Here is a 22,063-nt window from a genome sequence, read left to right as displayed (position 1 = left end):
GACACTTCACTACATGTCAAAAGATCCTAGGATTGGGATTGTCAAAGGAAGTACTGTTTGAACACACACACTTATTTTGCTAATTTCATGGTGTTTCAGTTGATATCGGAATAACGTATGCATATGCAACTTAAGTCATCAGCCAAGCCCCAAAATGTTTCAAAACAAGGGCTGCACAAAATTGGCTGGTGTGTTCTAAAAAGAGGTGTTCAAACTTTGTCATGAATTTAAGAATTTTAGCACCTCTCGTTTTCTACTGCTTTCTTACTGAGTCATTCAGTACTCTGTCCTGGCGTGAGAATAATTATCACGCTGAAGAAAGCGCACTCATTTGCCAGTGTTGGTGGTTTTCCACAATTATGTTATAAACCGGTGGGTCCCCATACAGTCCTTCCCGGTGGTTTCCCCTTCCAGACCTACGTGGGATTTGTAACGTACTTGTAAGTCTATGGAGGAGGAATTCCAGGGGAGGGCGACCGCCTGGGTGTTTTCTGACCCTGACGAGGGCCTGTGTTCCTCTGCAGCCATCACCTGTGGCCACCCCGGGAACCCCGCGCACGGGTTCACCAACGGCAGCGAGTTCAACCTGAACGACGTGGTGAACTTCACCTGTAGTGCCGGCCACCTGCTGCAGGGCGCCGCCCGAGCCCAGTGTCGGAGCAACGGCCAGTGGAGCAGCGCTCTGCCCACCTGTCGAGGTAGGAGAGGCTCCGGGAACGAGCCTGCAAGCTGAGGGTAGCGGCCGACGGAGGTACCTGTGGGCGTGAGGCTTCATGTCAAGGCACAGGACACCGCAGACGCTTTCAGTGCTCGGGTCGGGAGACATTTGTGACGATAAAGCACAAATCCCTCCACGGTCTTTGCTGGCTCCGGCCAGGGGCTCGAGCGGGAGGGCCGGGGACGCTCACTCAGGCGCGCCTGTCTTCCTCTGTTTCTCTTTGACCGTCCACGCATCCAGACGGCACCTCTGCATTTGGATCTTCTAGACATACAGATCCACTGAGAAGTTCTCATGGCTTTCAAATCTCTCTCTCTTTTTTTTTTCATTCATTTTTTTTTTTTAATTGCCACACAGATCTAGGCTAAAACCTGAATTTTCCAGAAAATGCTATTTTGGAGCTTCTGTATTTCTAGATGTTTGAGCCCGTAATATGTAAGTTTCTGCTTTTGTGCTTTTCATTAAAACGTCTCGTGCGCTGACGGGGAGTCAGTCAGACTCAAGTGTGAAGGTGAAGGATGCTTATGGCCGCTGTGGTATGAGAGCCAGATACTGAACGCGTTTTCCTCTCGCTGACAGCACCCTCCTGCCCAGCGGGCTCCCAAGGAGGCCACATCCAGATAAGACGGCAGCACAAAGGATCGAAGCCATTTTTATAAAAATCGTTGCGTGAGCTTGGTAACAAGCTGTGGAGTCCTGGTCCCAGTGTCGGGTGGAGTGCCGGCCTTGACGTCTAAATGAAGCGACGTCTCCTAATTTCACTTCCCTCCAAACGCTAGTGTTCGATTCACCCTATTTCAGTGTAGAGGAGAGAGAAAGGCCCCTTGGTCCCCTTGTCCCCACTTTCCCCAGAAAACAGGCTTCTGTCTGTGGCGTGGTTGGGCGTGGGGCGCACTTTCTCCTCGGGTTCTTACAGGACAGCCCCTCGCTGGTCTGCTCACTGGGTGGTTGGCATGGTCGGCTGGGAAACTAGCGAGTTTACCTTCCTCACTCTTACCATCAACCGCATGAGCCGGGGGCCAGGGTGAAGGGTGAGTGGGGTTAGGGGACAGCTTTGTCCCCTAAGGCTGGCTTCTGTGTGGCGTCTCTCCTCTCAGCCCTGAACGCGCCGTGCGCGGCAAGGATGCCCCTCATGTCTCGCCTCTCCCAGGGAAGCAAGACGCACACATTCGGGCAAGAACCGGCGAGGACGCGAGCAGCCGCGGGAAGACAGAGCTGCGGCGCCGGCCGTGCGTCCGCGTGGCTATAGCGATTGAGAAAAAGATTAACCAATTTCAATCAGACGGTTTTCTCTACCTATAGGGCAGGAAAAATATAGCACAACTGAAACAAGGATTAAAGATGAATGCCCATAAGCATGGGCCCAACTTATCCTCATGTCGGGGTACAGACGGAGTGTGCACTGAGGGCGTAGGTCCATCGGACTCTCCGTCTGCTCCCCAAAGCCCTCCTATGCAGCCGACTATAACGTCTTGAAGCTCGTGCTATGTTCCAAATGCTGTCCTGCACACTGTCAGTACCGAGACAGGTGACGGGATTTCACAGCTTTAACGAGACACAGTGAAGAGGACCAGGGCAGTGAGCTAGTTGTGGGGGGGGGGGGGGGAGTGTCATGCACCGACGCCGAGACATGGTCCATGGGACACGTGACATCTTCTTGCTGGACGAAAGACAGAATGAACTCCAGTTGGGGGCTTTTCACGATCAGACCTTTTTTGGGATTTATATTCCGTTTTCCTCTAACCTATACCAATGAAGAGGACTAGAAATTAAATGCTATCATTTATTAATTGTTTTCAGGGTTTTAGATGCTGTCCTGTAGCTGCCTCGGGCACAGCACAATGCTGGAATGGACAGTCACCTCTTCAGTCTTCGTTTTGCCTTTTCTTACCTTTCTCCCTTTTTTTAACAAATAGGAAGGTACTTAATTTTTTAGCAGACTTTATTTTTCAGAGCGTAGAAAATAAATGTGATAAACTAATAGAAAAATTAAGCAGAAGAAGCAGATTTCCTGTGTGCCCCCTCCCCACGCAGGTGCAGAGCCTCCCCCACTATCAGTATCCCCATAGACAGTGTGTGCTACAATTCATGAACCCCCACGGACATGTCATCTTCGTCCAGAGCCCATGGTGTACAACAGGGTCACTGTTCGTGTCATTCACTGTATAGGTTTGGACCGAGACATAATAACCTGTATCCCCTCTGAGAGTATCATACAATGTAGACTGACCACCCTAAAAATCCACACCACCCCACCTGTTCATCCCTCTCTCCCCAATTAACTGTCGGCAACTACCAATCTTTCTACCGTCTCCATAGTTTGGCCTAATGGAGAAGGTCGTAGAGTTGAAATGAGGCTGGGATAGATTAGATTAGACGGGCTTCTTTCACTTAGCGATATGCATGGAAGAGTCCCAGGTACCTTTTCACGCTGGGCAGCTCATTTCTTTCTTGTGCTGAATGATCCTCCATTGTCTGGACGGACAAGGGTTTATTTACCCTTCACCTACTGAAAGGCATCTTGGTTTCGGTAAATAGAGGTAACATAGTGGTTTTTGTGTGGACTTGAGTTTTCAACTCCTTTGGGTAAATGCCCAGAAGCATGACTACTGGATTGTAGGGTAAGAGCATGTTTAATTTTGTGAGAAACCACCAAGGGTCTTCCAACGTGGCCACACCATGATGCATTCCTGCCAGCGATGGGGGAGGGTCCCCTGGCTCCTGTCCTTAACAGCTCTTGGTGTCAGTCTCCTGGACTTTGGCCCTTCTCATAGGTGTGTAGTGGCTCTCCTTGTTATTTTAATTTGCATTTCGCTGAGGACATACGTTGTGGGGCCACTGCCCTGTGCTTTTCTGCCTTCTGGGTACCTTCCTTAGGCAGGTGTCTGTTAAGGTCTGTGATCCAGTTTGTGCTTGGGTTGCTTATTGTCTTATCGTTGAATTTTAAGAGTTCTTTGTATATTTCGGATTAATCGTCCTTCATTCGTTACCTCCTTCGCTGTGGCTTGTCTTTTCATTCTCTCGGCACTGTCTTTTACAGCGTAGAACTGTTAAATGTGTGGTCCATTCGGAAAGCTGCTACATCCGCGGCCTTTGATGAAGGCGGGGCTGGGGGGATGGCTGGTAGATGCTGTCCTCCGGGTGATGAGTGCACTGGGAGTCACTAGAACACCTCCAAGATGCCTTGCTTACTGCTTCCTGTTCTCTATTGTTTTGTTTTCTTCATTTACAAGCTAAGAGACAGGATCTAAGGTTCAGAATTTACATGTTCAGTATAAAACCATGAAAAAGCCTAATTTCAAAGAGGACGGGCTCATAAAGGTGGTGAAGCCTTAGGAAAAAAAAAATAGCATAAAGCTCAAAAAGTTGAAGGTAACAGAAATAGCTGCTTTTTAAACAAAATTTCCAGGGATTTGTACTGTATACCGTAATACAACCTGATTCTTATCTCACATGATTCCTGGAATAAGTCCACAGAGGTTTTAGGGTGTCACAGCTCATGCAAGCTGTTGGGCTTGATTTCTTCTCCCAAGTTCCGGATCATTTCTAGTTCTCAAGTGTCTGATTGTAGGTCAGTGAATCGTGGAATTTGGGGTCATCCTACAACATTCAGTTAGTTCCTGATGTGAAAGAGGAATTCCGCCCAGAACTTTGGAGGGGAACTACGAGTAAATCTGTGCTGATGTGAGGCCACATTACAGAGACATAGATATTTCTACAGCGTCTGTCTCCATGCTGGGGCCCCCTCATTGTTCTCAGACTCAGCCCTTCAAAGGGACAAGCCGTGCCTGAGCCTGCAGCGTCTGGGGTCGGTCAGAAGGCTCACATCCAGGACACTAGCTACGATGCTTAATACTCAGCCGCGAATGCTATCTTTGCCAAGAGGACTAGGAATATGAAAGAAGGGATGTTTTGTGTTAGTAGTTTTGGCTCTCGGGGAGAAGTACATAAAACAGAATATGGTTGCAGATTTCATGAGAAGTTGTGAAAACCGGTGTCTCCCACCCATTTTAAGAATCAGATGATTTAAGAATGTCCTCACACTGTCCTGGAGACCCCTGTTTCTGTATACAAGCTTCTTAATGCCTTCAAGTCCTAAATTCCAAAACAGGTGTCCGTAAGCTCAAAGGTTCTGTCAATTGCGTGAAAATGCCAAGTTTCACAGAGTTTCAGGGTAGTTCACTTAATATTTCCTTTCTTAACGTAATAATTTTCATATTGCATACAAACCTTAGACGTTTTTCCCTTTCTACCTGCGGTTTTGTAGGATTGGGTATTTAAGTTCAAATATATATGATAAAATATATGTCCCTGTGTGATTACACACATGAAGATAAAGAAAATTAAGAAAACATGGAGTTAGTGAAGTTTCGGTTATGGTTAGAGAGGAATAAAAAAAGGAAGCAGTAAAAAAAAAAAAAAAAAACTTACTAGCGAACCACTATGCATATGATTGTATTTATATGTCTATGAAATACCATATGTATTATATTATCATGTCGTATCATATTATCTCATATTTTCCAAAATTTAAAAGGGTGAAGTTTTCGAATTAAGGGAAACATAAGAACCAATTCCATGTTTGTGGCTTTATTCAGCACAGTCCTCACATATTCCTGAGTTCTAGAGAAACTGGTAATTGTGAAATTCTCCACAAAGTGCCTGGTGCACAAGTAGGTCCTCAGTCCTCCCTCCGTGTCCACATCCCTCAGAAATTTCTATTCGCTCAGGAAAGTCAGGCAATCAATTACAATCCATGATAATTAGTGCTTAACTTTTATCAACCCGAGTGTCTAGATTGCAGCTAAAACTTACTTTATCAGGTATTGATTAAAATGAAAATGTAACTCTCATGTATTTGAACAACAGTCCTCAAAGGCTGTTGCTTTTTTTGCATTTTTTTTTCTCTGTGACCAGTAATCCCATTTTTAAAATGTTGATTCATCCAGTTAGTAAACAAGTCCAAAAATGTTTATACTGTGCAGTGCACTGAATATTGCATATTTTGTCCTTGTCCCATTCTTTCTGTTGAATACATTTTATTTTTTTAAAGACTTATTTATTTGAGAGAGAGGGAGGGAGGAGGGGCAGAAGGAGAGAGACCCTCAAGCCGATTCCCCGCTGAGGGCAGAGCCTGACCCTGGGCGCCATCCCACTATCGTGAGATCGTGACCTGAGCCGAAACCGAGCGCAGGACGCTCAACCGACTGAGCCACCCAGGCATCCCTATTATAAACATTTTAAAAACATACTCTGCAGAACTCTAATCAATTATGAGTGCTTTAAAAAATTTAATAAACTCATTCTTACTCCCTTCTCCCACCACCACTGAAATTAAATAGCTATTCTTAGGTTATGAAGCATCATTTTCGTATTTTCCTGCTCACAAACAGGTTTGTATGAGCCATAAAAGAAAACAGAAGAAGCAAGAGTAAAGACCAAAAAGAAATAGAAACACAGATTTTCAGAGGAATTATGTTGACATTAAATATATATATATATATATCTTCCACAAAAGGAAATTTTCATCTAAGAAGTCAGGGCTACTCATTTCTAGTTTTCAAAAACTAAACTTTGGGAGGAAATGGATGTTCATGGCCCATTTGGTGGTGATGGTTTCCTGGATGAACACTTATCCCCAGATCACATGGTTCTGTAAGTCAGATATGTGCAGCCTCATCCGTGCCAGCTGTCCTTCCGTGAAGTGGCCGAGAGTAAGAGCACTAGATTTGTAGGAAATAGCGTTGACACCGAAGATTGAGAGGCACTTTGGATTCTGTTCTGGGTTTCCGATTTCCAACCAGATTCTGGATATACAAGTAAAATCACCAGACTCTGTTATCATCATCTCAGACATCTGCCAAGTAAAACCTTACAAACTTTTTTGTGTGCTATTTTAATTTATTTTTATTATTTTTTTAATTAACATACAATGTATTATTTGTTTCAGGGGTACAGGTCTGTGAATCGTCAGCCTTACACAATTCACAGCACTCACCATAGCACGTACCCTCCCCAGTGTCCATCCCCCAGCCCCCCCCCAGCCCTCCTGCCCCCAGCCCCCCAGCAACCCTCAGTTTGTTTCCTGATAGTAAGAGTCTCTTCTGGTTTGTCTACTTCCCCAGTCCCACTTTATAAAACTTTTTATTAATGATGAATTAATACATTTTAATGAGTGGATAAATGATGTAAAAAGCATGCAAGGAAATGTGTTGTGTGTAATGTAAGAATTTACTATGAAAATTGTTTCTGAGAACCAGGAGATGGAACTCAGAACGGCTTTAGTCAGCTCAGAAGCAACTGAGATTTTCAGATTGTCCCAGGAAACAACAGGATAGGACCAAATCCACAACAAGCCTAGGGAAGTACCGTAGGAGTTTCACTGTCCAGACGACCCCGGGTCCATGCTTTTAGTGGCTGAGGCCAGCTTGCCTGCATACTCTGTAACTGCTTTTTACTTTACATTTCCACAACCCGTCAGAAATGAGTGGCCTAATTCCTATTTTTCAAAAGCTGGAGAGAGTACCTGGGACTGAGATCTGTCATTTCCCCTCGTCGTCAAAGAGCTTTTCCATGAAAACATGGTTGTTGCTTTGAGTCACACACAGAACTTGGACCTGGGTCAGGTGCTGATCCCAGGGCCTGATGAGGGAGCAGAGCGGCGGGGCAAGGTAGAGCCGGTGAATGACGCTGGTGTCTACCGAGATGGTGCGCGGCAGGTGACCGAGCCGGACGGGGTGGAACCGGGCCCAGAGTCGGAGTGTTTGGCGGCGCCCCACGGGGAGCACCATGCCAAGGGAAAGAGAATCCCTCCTAGAGACTGAGCGCAGAGTAAATCAGATCCAATAATAAGCAAATCGCATTTCAAAAACTGGCGTTCTCCTGTTTCATTAGTCAGATTATCCACACACTCGATAATCAGACGAGAGCGTTTGTGGATAAGCTGTGTCCGACTGCAGCTGTGTGAGACTCATTCGACAGGACAGCGCCAAAACCACGCACGAGCAGATTTAGGCCAATATGAGATAAAAAGGACAATTAGTACTCAGGAAAGTTTAACAAGGAATATATTTTTAAAAGTGTAAGTCAGAGGGTGTAAAATGTTTTTATCTCTATTTGTCAGCATGAGTATTTTTTTAAAGATTTTGTTGGCTTATTTGAGAGAGAGAGAGAGAGAGCGGGAGAGGGGAGGAGAGGGAGAAGCCATCTCCCCATGAGCAGGGAGCCTGATGCCGGGCAGGTCCCAGGACCCTGAGATCATGACCTGAGCTGAAGGCAGACGCTTCACCGAGCCACTCAGGCACCCCTAGCTTGAGTGTTTTTAAAGAGAACTTCTCCAAGCGTAAGGAGTGTATGTAGAGAGGAGGCTCCGTGCACAGCCCATAAATTAATATTGGAAGCTAAGACTTCCAGCAGGAGGTACGCTCCCCCCAACAAAAAAAAAAAAAAAAAAGTGGTGGGCTCACCCATGCACGACATGACACAGATGCTCAGAGGGCCCACCGTTGCAGACAAATAAATCGGGTTACTCCTGCCCCCACCTTCTCTCCCACCACAGGATTCCCTGGGGCGAACCATTAAAGTACAAAGAAAGAAACACAGGAGCTCAGTGGGACCATGCGGAGACCCCTGCAGGGCTGGGACTCTGCTGGGTGTCCGGGCAGAAGCGTCTGAGAACCAGCTCAGTACCATCCCTGCAGGTCACCTCTGCCCTCACGGCCGAAGGCTCTGATACTGCGTTCTGGAAGGTGTCCCGAGAGGAGCATAAGCACAGACACAACAGACCCTGTCTTCAGCACGCAGGCCCAGGAGACACGTTGCTGCCTCAGAAGGTGTTAACACTAGGGAGCCGTTTCCGTCTCCTGGGCAGAACACACAAGGCCAAGTGCCAGACCCCACCCAGGCAGTTGTTTTTCAGAATATAAGAAATCGTTAATCATTCAAGGGCACTAGAGGTTCTTCAGGTGGGGAATTCCTGCTATTTCTGTGGGTTTGGTGATCCTTTTATTGTGGATGTAATGCGTTAGGGAGCTTACAATTATCTGTCTGTGCTCCATAAACATTTTTTTGTTTTGGCTCAAAAGAACTTGAGTCTTTCTTCTATAAGCTCAGAGTTGTTCTGAAAAGCACAGAATGCTATTTCCCAGAGCTCAAAGGGGTCTTTGTGATCCTCCCTTCTGCCCCACACCTTCCTCCTCACCACAAAGAGGAAATCAAATGCACAGATAGGGTAAAGGGTTTGCCCCGGGCCGCTGGGACCCTGTGACTTGCTGTGACTGCCTGAGAATTAGCTGAACGGCCCCTTTCTGAGCCAGAAATATCTGGAGAGAGTGCAGCTTTCCCAGCAGCTGTGTCGTTCACTGGTGTGGGGGTCGAAGCATGAGATAATCAGGGGTTCTTTCTGTTCCTCTGCACCTGCAAAAGCGCATTGCTAATTCCCTCACAGAAGCCAAGACACATTCAGGCTATAGAGTGCCATTCAGATTAACCAGAGCATGTCCCCGTGCCACAGCGGACCCTTCCTCTGCGGGCCCTCTCTAAAGGAGGAAGAGGCTTCCTTCGGGGGCCAGCTTGATTTCCATTTCTATGGAGGGTGGATGCGAGAATTGTCATTTTATTTGCATGCCTCAAGCAGCAGAAATGACTCCAGGCACACATACTGAAGCATTAATTAATCCATGGGGTGATTAAGACCCTGCTACAGAAGGCCTTAAATACTAGCCCCCCCCCCCCCGGAAAAATACAGCAAGGAGACAAACTTGAACGGGTTCTAGTTCAACATTTTTATAGCATAAAACCTGAACCAGGGAAATGAATTTTAGACTTTACGTTGACGTCTCTGCTTAAGAAATAAGTAGAGGAAATGAGCCTCACGTCCTTAAAATTGCCAGGGTAGCAGAGAGACCGCTGGACAGTTTTTGAAGCATGGTGGCCCGGAGCAGGAAGTAGAATCTGGAAGGAGGACAGTCCAATGACAGCCATCACTCCGATGCCGTCGTCTTACAAACTGTCTCCCCTGACGAGCGAGGAGCGGCCCTTTCTGCAGATCTCTTTTGTTTCTGAGTGCAGCTAAATGATGTCTACTTTTTTTCCCTCTAGTGGTGAACTGCTCGGATCCAGGCTTTGTGGAAAATGCCATTCGTCACGGGCAACAGAATTTCCCTGAGAGCTTTGAATACGGAATGAGTGTCATGTACCATTGCAAGAAGGGGTTTTACCTGTTGGGGTCCTCCGCCTTAACCTGCATGGCTAACGGCCTATGGGATCGTTCTCGACCCAAGTGTCTAGGTAAGTGCAGGTTATTTTGGATTCTTGTGCCTCCGAGCCCCTAAGACTACCTGGAGAGCAACGACAACAACATTTTAAGTCTTTATAAGTTATATAAGTTATATGGTATCTTTATCGACTAGCCAGAAATCACAAATTAGAACTCAGACTCGTTTAAGGGTCACAAAGGAGAGGGGACACTGGCATGTTCTCCTACCCGGCTTCAGAGAGAAACGGACCCGGGTGTGTTGGGCAGCACTCAGACCCCTCCTGAGTTTGTCTCTGCTTGTTACAGCCCGTCCTCTACTCGAGCCTGGCAGACACGCTTACCCTACACGGCTCAAACATGGCGGCCAGTGACCTCAACACCTTGCCCCTCTCAGCTTCTCTTTGTCTGGACCCAGATTTAGAAATATTGGCAAAGGGCTCTGGTAGGGAGTGTGTGTCTGTTGACCTAGAATCTATGGCCAGAAGGGTCGAGTTAACCTGACGGACCTAACACAGGTCTCCTGAGTAGTTCTGGTACCAAGGGTTAATGCAATAGAAAAGATGGTATCTTGCCAGTATCTTCCTCCTGATCCATATGATTACACAAGAGGAAGGCAGATTGCCCTGAAGAATGGAGGTTCTATTCTGGGCAGACAGATTATACATCATCACTCTGGCCCCCCTCAAAACACGTCGGTCTTTCAGACCACGCAGACTAACAAGAATACACTTTTCCCCAACTACTAGCTCTAGGCTTACCTTCTTTCAACTTGAAAAAGCACTTTGTCCTTTAGCTTGAAGGCATCACCTATTACAACGTCTGACAGTTTAGGGAAAGGGGTGATTCTCCCTGGCCTTTTAAAAATCATTCAGAAACAAAACAATCCCTAAAAACAAAATGTTATCTTCTTTGTATTCATTTTGTGTGCATCAAGAATGTGGGGAATGACAACTACCTATTAAGTTGAATTTACTGAAAAAAAAAAAAGTGATTATCTTACCTCTTGGAATTGCAGCATTATTGGTACATTTTCAGAATAAATTAGTCCTGGAGAGTCTTTTATTTCCTGTGATTCAGTGTCCCTCATTACCCCTCCCAACCTACATAGACACTTGTCTCAAAATATAATTATAACAACGTAATTAATTTCTACGGAGAAAGAGTGACTGCTTTCAAAAGCAAATGCACAGCCCCATATGCCAAAAAACTCATCTGTAAATGTGTTAGAATGTTCATCAAATTTTATCTGCTTTCTGGTTTTCTAGGCCTTCACACGTGGGGATTTTTCAGAGAAATTAGTTTTTCTTTCTTTGTCTCCCCAAACATTTCTTTTGCATCGTTCCGGGCTGATGTGAGACTCCCATTAGTTTTTGTAATGATCCCAGTGTGCTTCAAGTCTCCAGGAACTAGGCTGTAAGTGACTCTCATTCTCCTGGGTGACTGGCTCCCGCCCCTCAGGCTCATTAACACTTGGAATCACCGCGCGTCTGGGAATACTGGTTCTCAGAGGAGCCCTTTGCTCGCACGCGTTCTAGAGCAGCCAAGCTTCACCTCTGGTTTTGGGGTTATGGTTTCACGGATTTTTTTCCCTTCCGTTAATTTCAGCTGGAACTGGCCGTTTACCAGTCGCTTATTGACTTGGCTCTAGTTAGCTTCCTTTTGAGACTCTTGTCTAGGAAAAATCTTGTTCACCGATGAGTGGGTGTCCTTGTAAGACTGGATCAACGTAAGGGCTAATGTGACTCACCGGGATTCTCAGTGCCTTTCCACCTTCTACCCGTACCTCTCCTGTTGAGATCACTTTTGGGCTAACAGTGATCAAATACAAGTGCTCTGGGCTGTTAAACCAGTGGCCTTTGAATAATCTGTTGGTAGCCTGAATGCAGTCAGCTGTTTGCACATAGAGCAACATTTGTCCATGGTTAACCCTAATTTGGGACTTCATAGAAAAAGAGAGACAAATCTTCACTGTCCTACATTAATCTCGATTCCAGAGTTTCGTCTTTGAAAGATAACTTACGATTAGATTATAGGCCTGATTGGGCATCATTTTAAAGAAATGAATGGGAATATGGAGATAACTTGAGGAAAAATTTAATCACTGATTTATTATTTATTATTATTGCTTAAACATTTTAAACTGCCATATGCTCAAAGAAAACTTGTTAGAAGGGTCATCATGGATCCGTGAATGGAAGAATAAGCAGATCTGATGGAGTTTTGAGCCCAGCAAGTGGATAATTGCCGTATTAGCTGAAGAGATAATGGATACGGTTTTCATGACTCGATGCAGTTTCTGACTTTGCGTATCATACTGGTTTTTTGGATTACAGTTAAGGACAAATGGAAAAAACATAGGTAGAGGGACTTTCTCTAGGAAAGCCTAGCGGTATGAGTCTATCTTAAGCAAAACCACCTCAAGACAGAAGAAAACAAAACAAAAGCAGACGTCCCTGACAGACCCTCTTCTTGTCCTCAGCAACACGCGACCATCTAAGAGAAGATCTGAGGAGAGTCCCCTGGGAAATGATGTTGGTTATCCACAGGGCACTGCAGGAATTCGCCAGTGTGTTTAGCTGCTTTGCATTCATAGGTGATGTGTGTATGGGTGTCTGTGTGCGAGACCTGCAAGGTAAAGCAGTTCTACAAGACTGACGTACTCCTTTGTTTTAACTTTTCCTTCAGCCATTTCATGCGGCCACCCAGGGGTTCCTGCCAACGCTATCCTGACTGGAGAACTGTTCACATACGGTGCCGTAGTTCACTACGCGTGCGAAGGGAGCCGGGACCTTGTAGGCAACAGCACCCGGGTTTGTCAAGAGGACAGTCACTGGAGTGGAACGCTTCCCCACTGCACGGGTGAGGGGTGACGCCGGTAGATAGTGACTTCTCAGGCTGCGGAACATCACGGTTATTTGAACTTGTTTTTCCGTGTCCAGCCACATACGTCAGTGTTCTCCGTGGGCGTCTTCCTCATCGTCAACACCGTGGAGCTCCAGTCGCTTCACACTCGCTCCCGTGGGAGCCCTGGGAGTTCATCGCCCTGGCCGAGAGGCCGGCCTCCTTTCGCGCAGTTTCTCCCTGTCCCTTCTGGGTCCCTTGTCTGTGCCTCCTCTCATTTCCTCCACATCTTTCCTGTCTCAGCAGCGCCCTTCAAAAAAAAAAAAAAAAAAATCTTAATTTTTTCATGAATAGTTCTTAAATGAATTAAACTCAGTGAATCAGCAACCTGGACGTAACTGAGAGGCATCAGACTTCTCATGGGATTTTCTATTCCCCAACACACTTCAGCCGTGTTTCCCTTTTATTATCCGTCCGGATGCAGGGGAAGCCTGTGTCTGTTATTCCCAGAATCTTGTTTCTTCCAGAGAGAGTCAGTTTTCTGTTGTCGACGTATTTTGATAAGCTAGGCTGTGTTTAGTTATACAGGAACAATTTTTTCACGTTTGTCACTTTTGTGCTATGATAAAGAAAGTCTTTCTCACAAGATTTCCGGAGTGCAGTGTGACTGTAACACACATAAATAACTTTTCATTCTGGGGTTCCTGTGTGGCTCAGTTGGCTGAGCGGCTGACCCTGGGGTCCTCCTCGGGTCGTGATCTCACAGGTCGTGGGATCAAGGCCCACCAAAAACCCCTCATTGGGCTCCATGCTTAGCAGGGAGTCTGCTTGAAGGTTCTCTCCCTCTGCCCCTCCAGACCCCCCCCCCCGAGCTGGGGCACACACGAGTTCTCTCTCTCATAAATAAACAAACAAACAAACAAGCAAATAAATAACTTCTCATTCTCTTTAAACATAACAGCTCTGTTACGAACTTGTCTACCAACATTGTGTTTCATCATTTGTGTTTCTGTTCAATAGGAAACAACCCTGGATTTTGTGGCGATCCTGGGACCCCAGCACATGGGTCCCGGCTTGGAGATGAGCTCAAGGCCAAGAGCCTTCTCCGCTTCTCCTGTGAAGTGGGCTACCAGCTGAGGGGCTCTCCCGAGCGGATGTGTTTGCTCAATGGCTCGTGGTCTGGATTGCAGCCTGTGTGTGAAGGTGAGTACCTTCAAGTCATGAGGCCAACCTTTGCAGTTGGAACCATGTATTTCTTTCTAAAATGAGGGGCACCGTTCTACAGAAATCCTAGACGCTGAACCTTTGTATCACTAAACTACTTTACCCCAAAATGTACAAGAGAATCATCACAACTCCTGACTGGGTACATGGAGATAGCCTCACTATTCAAAAGATCATCTAAAACAGATCCTTAACTTTTGAACATTCATAACCTAGAAGAGATTTCTGGTCTAATAATAACCTCTACGGATGTGGTGGTGTTCCGTGGCTGCCGGTAGTGCATAGCTGAGAAGAAGGAGCAGTGAGCAGAGCAGTGTAAGTCGCTGATGGGAAATTCTGCAGGCTGGGCTATGCCTCGCTTGCCCTGTATTTCCAGGCTGTTGGTGGTTCTTGCCAAAAACACTGCATCATCAAAGATCCTAGGGTGATTCTCTGTATATTTTGGACCAAATATATTTTATTTTAATATTTGAGAGACCTAAAAAAAAAAAAATTTTGAGAGGCCTAAGAGGACATGGTGGGATACCTTAGTAATCACAGTAAAAGACCATGAATAACTTACTGTGTTGTGTATTAGAAATACTCACCTTAAGCAAAGGTGTGATGAGATACCATGAATTTGTTTAGCGTCCAAAAAGGAACTGATTTAGAATGCAGATACATAAGACTTAAATGTTAGAAATATTTAGCATACAAACTTCTCAATTACTTACTGCTTGAGTCCAAAATGTTTACAGAAGATAAATATCCATTTTTTATAATTTATTAATTATTTTTATTAACATATAATGTATTATTTTCCCCAGGGTATGGGTCTGTGAATCATCAGGCTTACACATTTCACAGCACTCACCATATCACATACATAAATATTCATTTTTACATATCTGAAACATTTTCTATATAAGTTGACCAACTTGAATAAACTCACGTAATATCAATACCAGAAATATAAATCAACCTTCTTAATCTTTACTCTCTTTATTCTCTACTTGTACCTGTCTATCTCTCACTTTATTGTATGAATTATATAGAACAATAGAAAATAACATATGTGTATAATCTAACTATATTGTATCCAGACTACATTTTTTAATCTCATAAAATCATATATAAATAATGTAATCATATATATGAAAAAATAAATACATATCTTATACACATCATGCCTATATATGTATGTCTGTGTTCTCATCTGAATGGAAAATTATCTTGGAGATCTCTACACCTACATAGGGATATACATATATATAATAATCCAAGGTAATTTTTGATTCTGAATCACCTCCTGACAATCACGTTAGTATAAATCTTAATATTAGGCCCTAAAGAAGCTGACTGAAATCATACATACCTGAGCAGTGGGGGTGGGATGCCCCCTGCCGCTGTGAGTTGCAGAATGATACCTTTTATTGCCTGGAATATGGGATTCTGAATTGTTAGACCTTTTCTTACTCAGACACAATTTTCTCAGTTTCCTCTCCTTTTTTAGAGATTGCATATTAAAATTTGCATGATAGAATCTCTTTCTCACTAAAAACAGAGTGTTTTCTATTCTATAATAGGGTACCTCAGTTATATGTGACTTTTGTAACCTACATTTACACCCCATCTAACCTTTTCCCTCTATACTATACCTGGGAATTGTTGGTCCAGAATATATTTAAATATTATGAAAATTAAATAAGAGCTCCACTTCACTCTATGACATGTTGAATGACAACAGGCTAGCCTTCTTACTGAGGACAACTATAAATCAACAAAATATATGAGACAATTATCTTTTTAAACAACAGACAGTGCATAGGAGAAATCAGGGAGGTGAGCCAATAATCCCCCCATTATTCTGTATTTTTTTCTTATTGTGCAGTTGAAAAGTGGAACCCAGGTGGTACAGTAGCTTGGTGAGGTGATGCAGTAGAAATTATTCTAGGATACTGAAATAGAACTTGCGGAACAGGAAATCTGAGAAGGGCCAGCTGAGAATGGGGCAGCCCCATAAGTCTGGTGAGCTTTCACTGTCTGAGGGCCAGACAGACAAGAATGAGTGAGACCCAGTGAGGCAATGACTTTTGCTGCAGAGTTGAGAGTGGACCCATGATATTAGAGGTCATACCCTACTGAGAAACACTGGACATCTGGCCAGTCAGAGCTCTCACTGTGTGCTTAGGACATTTCACAGATGCCCAGAAAACGTCATGCATTATGAATATGTACCACTCCCCTAAAATGAGTGGAACATGCTAGAACTAAGAGCAAAAACATGTTAGGACTAAGTCTGAATAGATCTCCTCTAACAGAATGAAACTGATGGCAGGACCCCAAAGACCTACAACTAATTTAAAAGTCCACCAGAACAAATCCCAGCATCTTTTGAAAGAATGACATAATCCAGGCAACATTTTGTTCACAATGTCTGGCTACAATAAAAAATTACTACATATGCAGACCTCATAACAATATTACCCATAGTCAGAGAAACAAACAAACAAACAAAACAGACAATAAAATTAGAATCTTATCCTGAGAATACGATCCTGAGATGAACCAAATGTTGAAAATAATGCACAAGGACTTGAAGAGGCTTTTTAAAATATCTTCACACACTGAAGTTAGAGTCATAAACAGATAAGGAATCTCAAAAGAAATGAAAATAATAAAAAACACAATCATATGGAAACTCTGGAATTGAAAAAATATAGTATCTGATATAAAAACTTTTGTAGATGAGCTTAGCAGATTAAAAATGGCAGAAGGGTCAGTTAACATGAAGACAGATCAGTGAAAATTATTCAGTCTGAAAACAGAAAGGAAGAAGAAGAAAAAACTTGATATCCTATGGGATAATATCCAATAGTTCAACATACTTTTAATTGGAGTTCTAGAAGGAAAAAGAAGAAAGAATGGAGCAGAGAGATGGTTGAAAAATTATTGGTTAAAATTTAACCAAATTGGGGCACCTGCGTGGCTCAGTGGGTTAAGCAACCAACTCTTGATTTCGGCTCAGGTCATGAGCTCAAGTCTGTGAGCTCGAGCCCCATGTTGGGCTCCATGCTGGGAGCCTGCTTAGGATACTCTCTCTACCTCTCCCTCTGCCCCTCCACACCTGCCCCCCACAAACAAAGTTTACTGAATTTTTTGGGAAATATAGCTCCTAAAAGTAGAACAAACCTCATTTAAATACATTGATATTCTATTAGGGAAGGTCATTCACTTGGGTCTGTACATTCTATGTCAGGTTTACTGATATAAAAAGCCCTTTACTTTGCACATTTAAAAGGTGAAAAAAATTAGAACAGCTGAGAGTGAGTGATGTCTTTCTGCAGAAATCTCACTTTGGCGCTGTGTTATGACACCTTGAGTTCTATTCCAGCAAAACAAGTGAATTCATTTATTTGATTAGGGGGGCTTAATTGGATTTCACTTCATAATACACTTGATTCAGACTATACAAGTATTTTTAGAGTAGCATTTGGTTTATCTAAAGTTAGAAATTCAAGTGTTTCTTATAAAATCCTTAGAAATTTGGCCATTAAAATCTGTGTACAGAAAGAAGCAGAAATGTTTCAGTATGGCAAGCATTTCTCAAATACTTTTGACGTTCTCAAATAGTTATGCTATTCCCCACAAAACTGACTCCCTCCAAACCTGCATTGTATAGAAATCATGGGAGGTTGAGTGAATAATAGTATAATCGACTCTCACTATAACAACAAGTGACAGGGCAGGATATGTACATAATCGTACACACCCCCCAACACACATCTTTAAAAAATTTTGGACAATCTGTAGCTTTCTGTTTTTTTCCCTCACTTGTTATCATAGATCTGGATTTGGGGGGCACATATTATTCCCTATAGAAAAGGGGGTTATCAGTGACTTTTTCATTTCCACTTGATGATAGCCATGACCATGTATGTATTCAGCCCACTGAGAACGTCTCTCTCCTGATGAGTCACCTTTTCTGAATCTACCAAAAGCCTTAGAGCCTGATGGGACACTTGGATAAATGGTAAAAAGAAAAGAAGCTTTCATAAAACACAAAATAAAAATATTCTAAAAACTCTTAATCATCAAAGAACTTGTATTTCTGATGTATTTCCATGATTTCAGATCATGTTTTCTTTGTTAGCAATCCAGTCTTTTAATTATAGATTCATTGACTCAACTTTTCCAATGAATAGGCCTTAGGAAACTACTTAAGTACATCATTGGTTTTAGTTGCCTTACGCAACTCTTAATCCTCTTTCCCATGAGACTGTGACAAAGCCTACATCTTATACAGGTAATAGATGTGTGATGACAGTGATTGTAATGAAGAGGACAACACATCAGCTGCCATGTGTACCTGTACTTCTGCTAAGATACCAGATTGCGTACAAGGCATTTTGCACGCAGTGTGTTTAATCTTACAACAACCGAGAGCGATCACCTTCATTAAACCCATTTTACAGTGAAGACGCTACATGTCAAGAGCTTGGTCATTCACATGTGCTTAAGTTGTGGGGGCGAAGACTCATACCCAAAGCTGTTTAGCTCAACTTAGCAGCCATTATGGAAATACAACATGCTATGTGAAGTGTTGGTGTCTGTAGACAGGAAGTGGATTCAGCAAGAGTGTAGTGGCCTTTTATTATAAATCAAGTAAAAGAAAATGATCTGTTACTGAAAGGAGTCACGTTAACTAAGTGTACTTGGAAAGAAAGAAAGTATGTAAAGAGTTTTAACTTTTTACTTATAAAAAATCTTGTTCCCCTTCTGCTGACTATAAATGTAAGCTGCCGTTTCCCTTTAGGAGGTCCTCCCATATCATGATGGCATTAATATGAACACGGACATATTGAGGGTAATTTCTAGTCTTCATCTTCATGGGCATAACCATAAGTGAAAGTGTCCCTATCAGAGAGGAAAAAAAAGTTAACCATGAATTTGATTTTGTAGAATACAGTATTTGAGGGACTTTCTAAACATTAAGATGGCATCATCATGATGGGTATTCTCTTACTGACAATGTACATGTCTATAAATTAAGTTGAATATGTCCACCAATCTCTTGTCTCATTTTTAGCATTATCCTTTACAGGTGACTTTTAAAAATTGCTACACAGATTTTAACAGCAGATATGATTAGAATAAAATACAAGAACACGGTTGTCTTGTTGGTTTGCTAAATTATGAATTAGATTAATACAATTCTCTTCCCTGCCAGGCTTTCCGTTAGTACATCGACCCAATAACCGTCATGTACTAAATGATAAATCAGTGTTTGTTGAATGAATAATTGTCTTGGAGAGTCCAACCTCTTGGTGTGTTTGCAATATGACATTTCAATTGATATTACAGCCATAGCAGAACTTTTGAGCTTTCGAGAATGTTAAGTATCATCTGCTTCATGATTGGTAAATAGATCTCATTTCAATGACAGCCAGGAAACTGTGGAAAGATCGGTGCGAGGAAGGGTTGTACGTTCACAGTGGGTGCCTCAAGGAGAAAGAGTTGTCTTGGAGTGGCTCTGTCTGCTGTGGGTGCAGGTGGAGAAGACCCAGCACACAGGCTCTGTGCTCATCAGACAGGATCTAGTCCGAGCTAAGGGTTGGCGTCATATGGTGGGCGAGTCCCTAAATGTCTGCCACATGACAGTTCTGTGCTACGCACATTCCATAGTCTGCTTCCTTCTGTACTTCTAAGAAGAGTCTATCTTTGTTCTCAAGGCTACGTTTGAGAGTGGAACCACGAGAGAGGCAACAGCATTTGTAAATATTTGGTCATTCTCAGAAATGGTCTCCGGATACATTCCCATTATTAAAATTCAGCCAGAGGTCACATTCTTTCTCTGACTGCTGGCGGCACATTGTGTGGGAGAAAAACTTAACTTTCTGTGATAAATAGACTCAAGTACAAAAGGCAAAAAAAAAAAAAAAATACCCTTGTTCTGGGTTAAAATCATCACCTTGATACACGCCCACAAGCTGCTGAGTTTGCTTCGCTTATTGAGAAATGTGCAAGGGACATGTGTGGAGTTTGGAGCCGTCAGCCTGCCTGTTGTCAGCCAGCGTCTCGCTGCCCGTATGTGGCATTATTTCATCTGGAGAGAAGCGGAGAGCGGAGCCATGCCAACGCCAATTAGCACAGCGGCCATTAGATGGGGAGTGACGAGGAGACCACTTACCGGGCAGTCTAGGCGTAATTCATATTCCTCGGGCGTCCTTCGTGTTCCAACAGGAATTATCCAACAGTGGTGAAGTATGACCTGATGTGTCCAGAATTAAAGAAAATATATCAGCTCCTACATGAAGGAGGTCCTTCTGAGTCGCTAATACCATATAGATCCTTTAAAAAAATCCTCTTTTTTTTTTTTTTTGGATTATAAACATGCTGAATCTCAAAAGTAGCAAGGCGTTGAATTTTCAATGCTTTAATTCACCTTTTAATTTGTTTTGAATAGTGTACTTTAGAAGAAGTAGTATGACAATATAACTTTCACATTTGTAACTCATCAAGAAAAGAATGGCATGAATCATAAGGTAAAATGCATATTAGACATGTTCCATAGTAACAGAGCCTATTTAAAATAACAAATATGTCATCTGCTACACTGATGACCTTTGGTCTCTGGCATTTGTCATTTTGGTAGCAGCTCACTCTCTCTGTGTCCTTGCCCCCATAGCGGTGTCGTGTGGAAATCCTGGCACGCCCACCAACGGCATGATTGTCAGCAGCGACGGCATCCTGTTCTCCAGCTCGGTCATCTACGCCTGCTGGGAAGGCTACAAGACCTCAGGGCTCATGACGCGGCACTGCACGGCCAACGGGACCTGGACGGGCACAGCCCCTGACTGCACAGGTTAGTGGTCACTGTCATGGGCACTCGGGGCCATGACCATGATATCTACTTGATTGAGAAATATTCACTTATTTTTTAAAGTATTTTATTGATTTTTTAATACATAGAGGATAAAAGGATATACACACGTTTGATACGATGACTATTTATTAGGTAGTTGGAGATCTTTCTTCACTTTCTAATCTACATGGCTGAAACTCTGGTCAGTGGCCAGTTTGGTTGGACGTTGTAAAGCTGGGTCCAAAAAAATGTCACGGTTTATCCTCTCAGTAGACCGTTGATCTTCCGGGAACTAAGGAAAACCTTCCACTCTCTGATCACATCCCAGACATACCGTCTCCTGACAGCCGGTCAGGAGCGTCGTCAGAGGACGACGGTGTTCCTGTAACAATTTTCTGCTCAGTCATGTTGAATTGCAGCTTAAGGGGAGTAACTTGAACAGAAACCGTGACTAATTCATTTAATGGTAATTTTGTATTTTTTGTCCTCTCCTGCTCATTAGTTATAAGCTGTGGGGACCCAGGTACCCTGGCAAATGGCATCCAGTTTGGGACGGATTTCACCTTCAACAAGACCGTGAGCTACCAGTGCGACCCCGGCTACGTCATGGAGCCCGTCACGTCGTCCGCCATCCGCTGTACCAAAGACAGTACGTGGAACAACAGCAAACCGGTCTGCAAAGGTGCGCGTCGCGGTTTGGGTCTTACTCGTGCATACGGAAGCGTTGACTGAGTTCCATTTGCAGCATCCGCAAGCATTTTTGTAGGCCCTCTGTGTGCTAGGAGTTTCTGTAAGCTCGTTTGCAAACAAAAATCACTTCATTTTCTTAATATGGAAATCTCCGTTTTAGAGATGGGAAAAGCAACTCGCCGAGTTAGTAAAGGGTCAGGGCACAAATCAGAGACGGAGGCGTTGGGACTCAGACGACAAGCACGCTACTTCTAATTTGTGTGTGTGTGTGTGTGTGTGTGTGTGTGTGTTTTAAGATTTTGTCTATTTATTTGAGAGAGAGAGAGAGAACACACCAAGAGGGGAGAGGAAGAAGCAGGCTCCCCACTGTGTAGGGAGCCTGACATGGGACTTGATCCCAGGACCCTTGAGATCATGACCTGAGCTGAAGGCAGATGCTTAACCGACTGAGCCACCCAGGGGCCCCTAAGTCTGTTTGGAATATGCGCAC

The 22,063-nt window shown here is 43.7% G+C and overlaps 1 protein-coding gene across 1 annotated transcript in view; it reads left to right on the top strand.

Moving 5' to 3' along the window:
• Positions 1-22,063, top strand: part of CSMD1 (CUB and Sushi multiple domains 1) — a gene marked incomplete at both ends in the record, with an annotated part of 1,981,616 nt that overhangs the window by 1,933,615 nt on the left and 25,938 nt on the right. The window contains 6 exons of the mRNA XM_080796866.1: positions 525-698; positions 9,818-10,006; positions 12,660-12,833; positions 13,836-14,018; positions 20,707-20,883; positions 21,386-21,565. Coding sequence (XP_080652992.1) covers positions 525-698; positions 9,818-10,006; positions 12,660-12,833; positions 13,836-14,018; positions 20,707-20,883; positions 21,386-21,565 — 1,077 coding nt within the window. The remainder of the gene's footprint in view (positions 1-524; positions 699-9,817; positions 10,007-12,659; positions 12,834-13,835; positions 14,019-20,706; positions 20,884-21,385; positions 21,566-22,063) is intronic.

The sequence above is a fragment of the Martes martes genome, assembly GCF_963455335.1.
Source record: "Martes martes genome assembly, chromosome: 2".
Classification (NCBI taxonomy): Eukaryota; Metazoa; Chordata; class Mammalia; order Carnivora; family Mustelidae; genus Martes; species Martes martes.
This window is presented reverse-complemented; position numbering and strand designations above follow the sequence as displayed.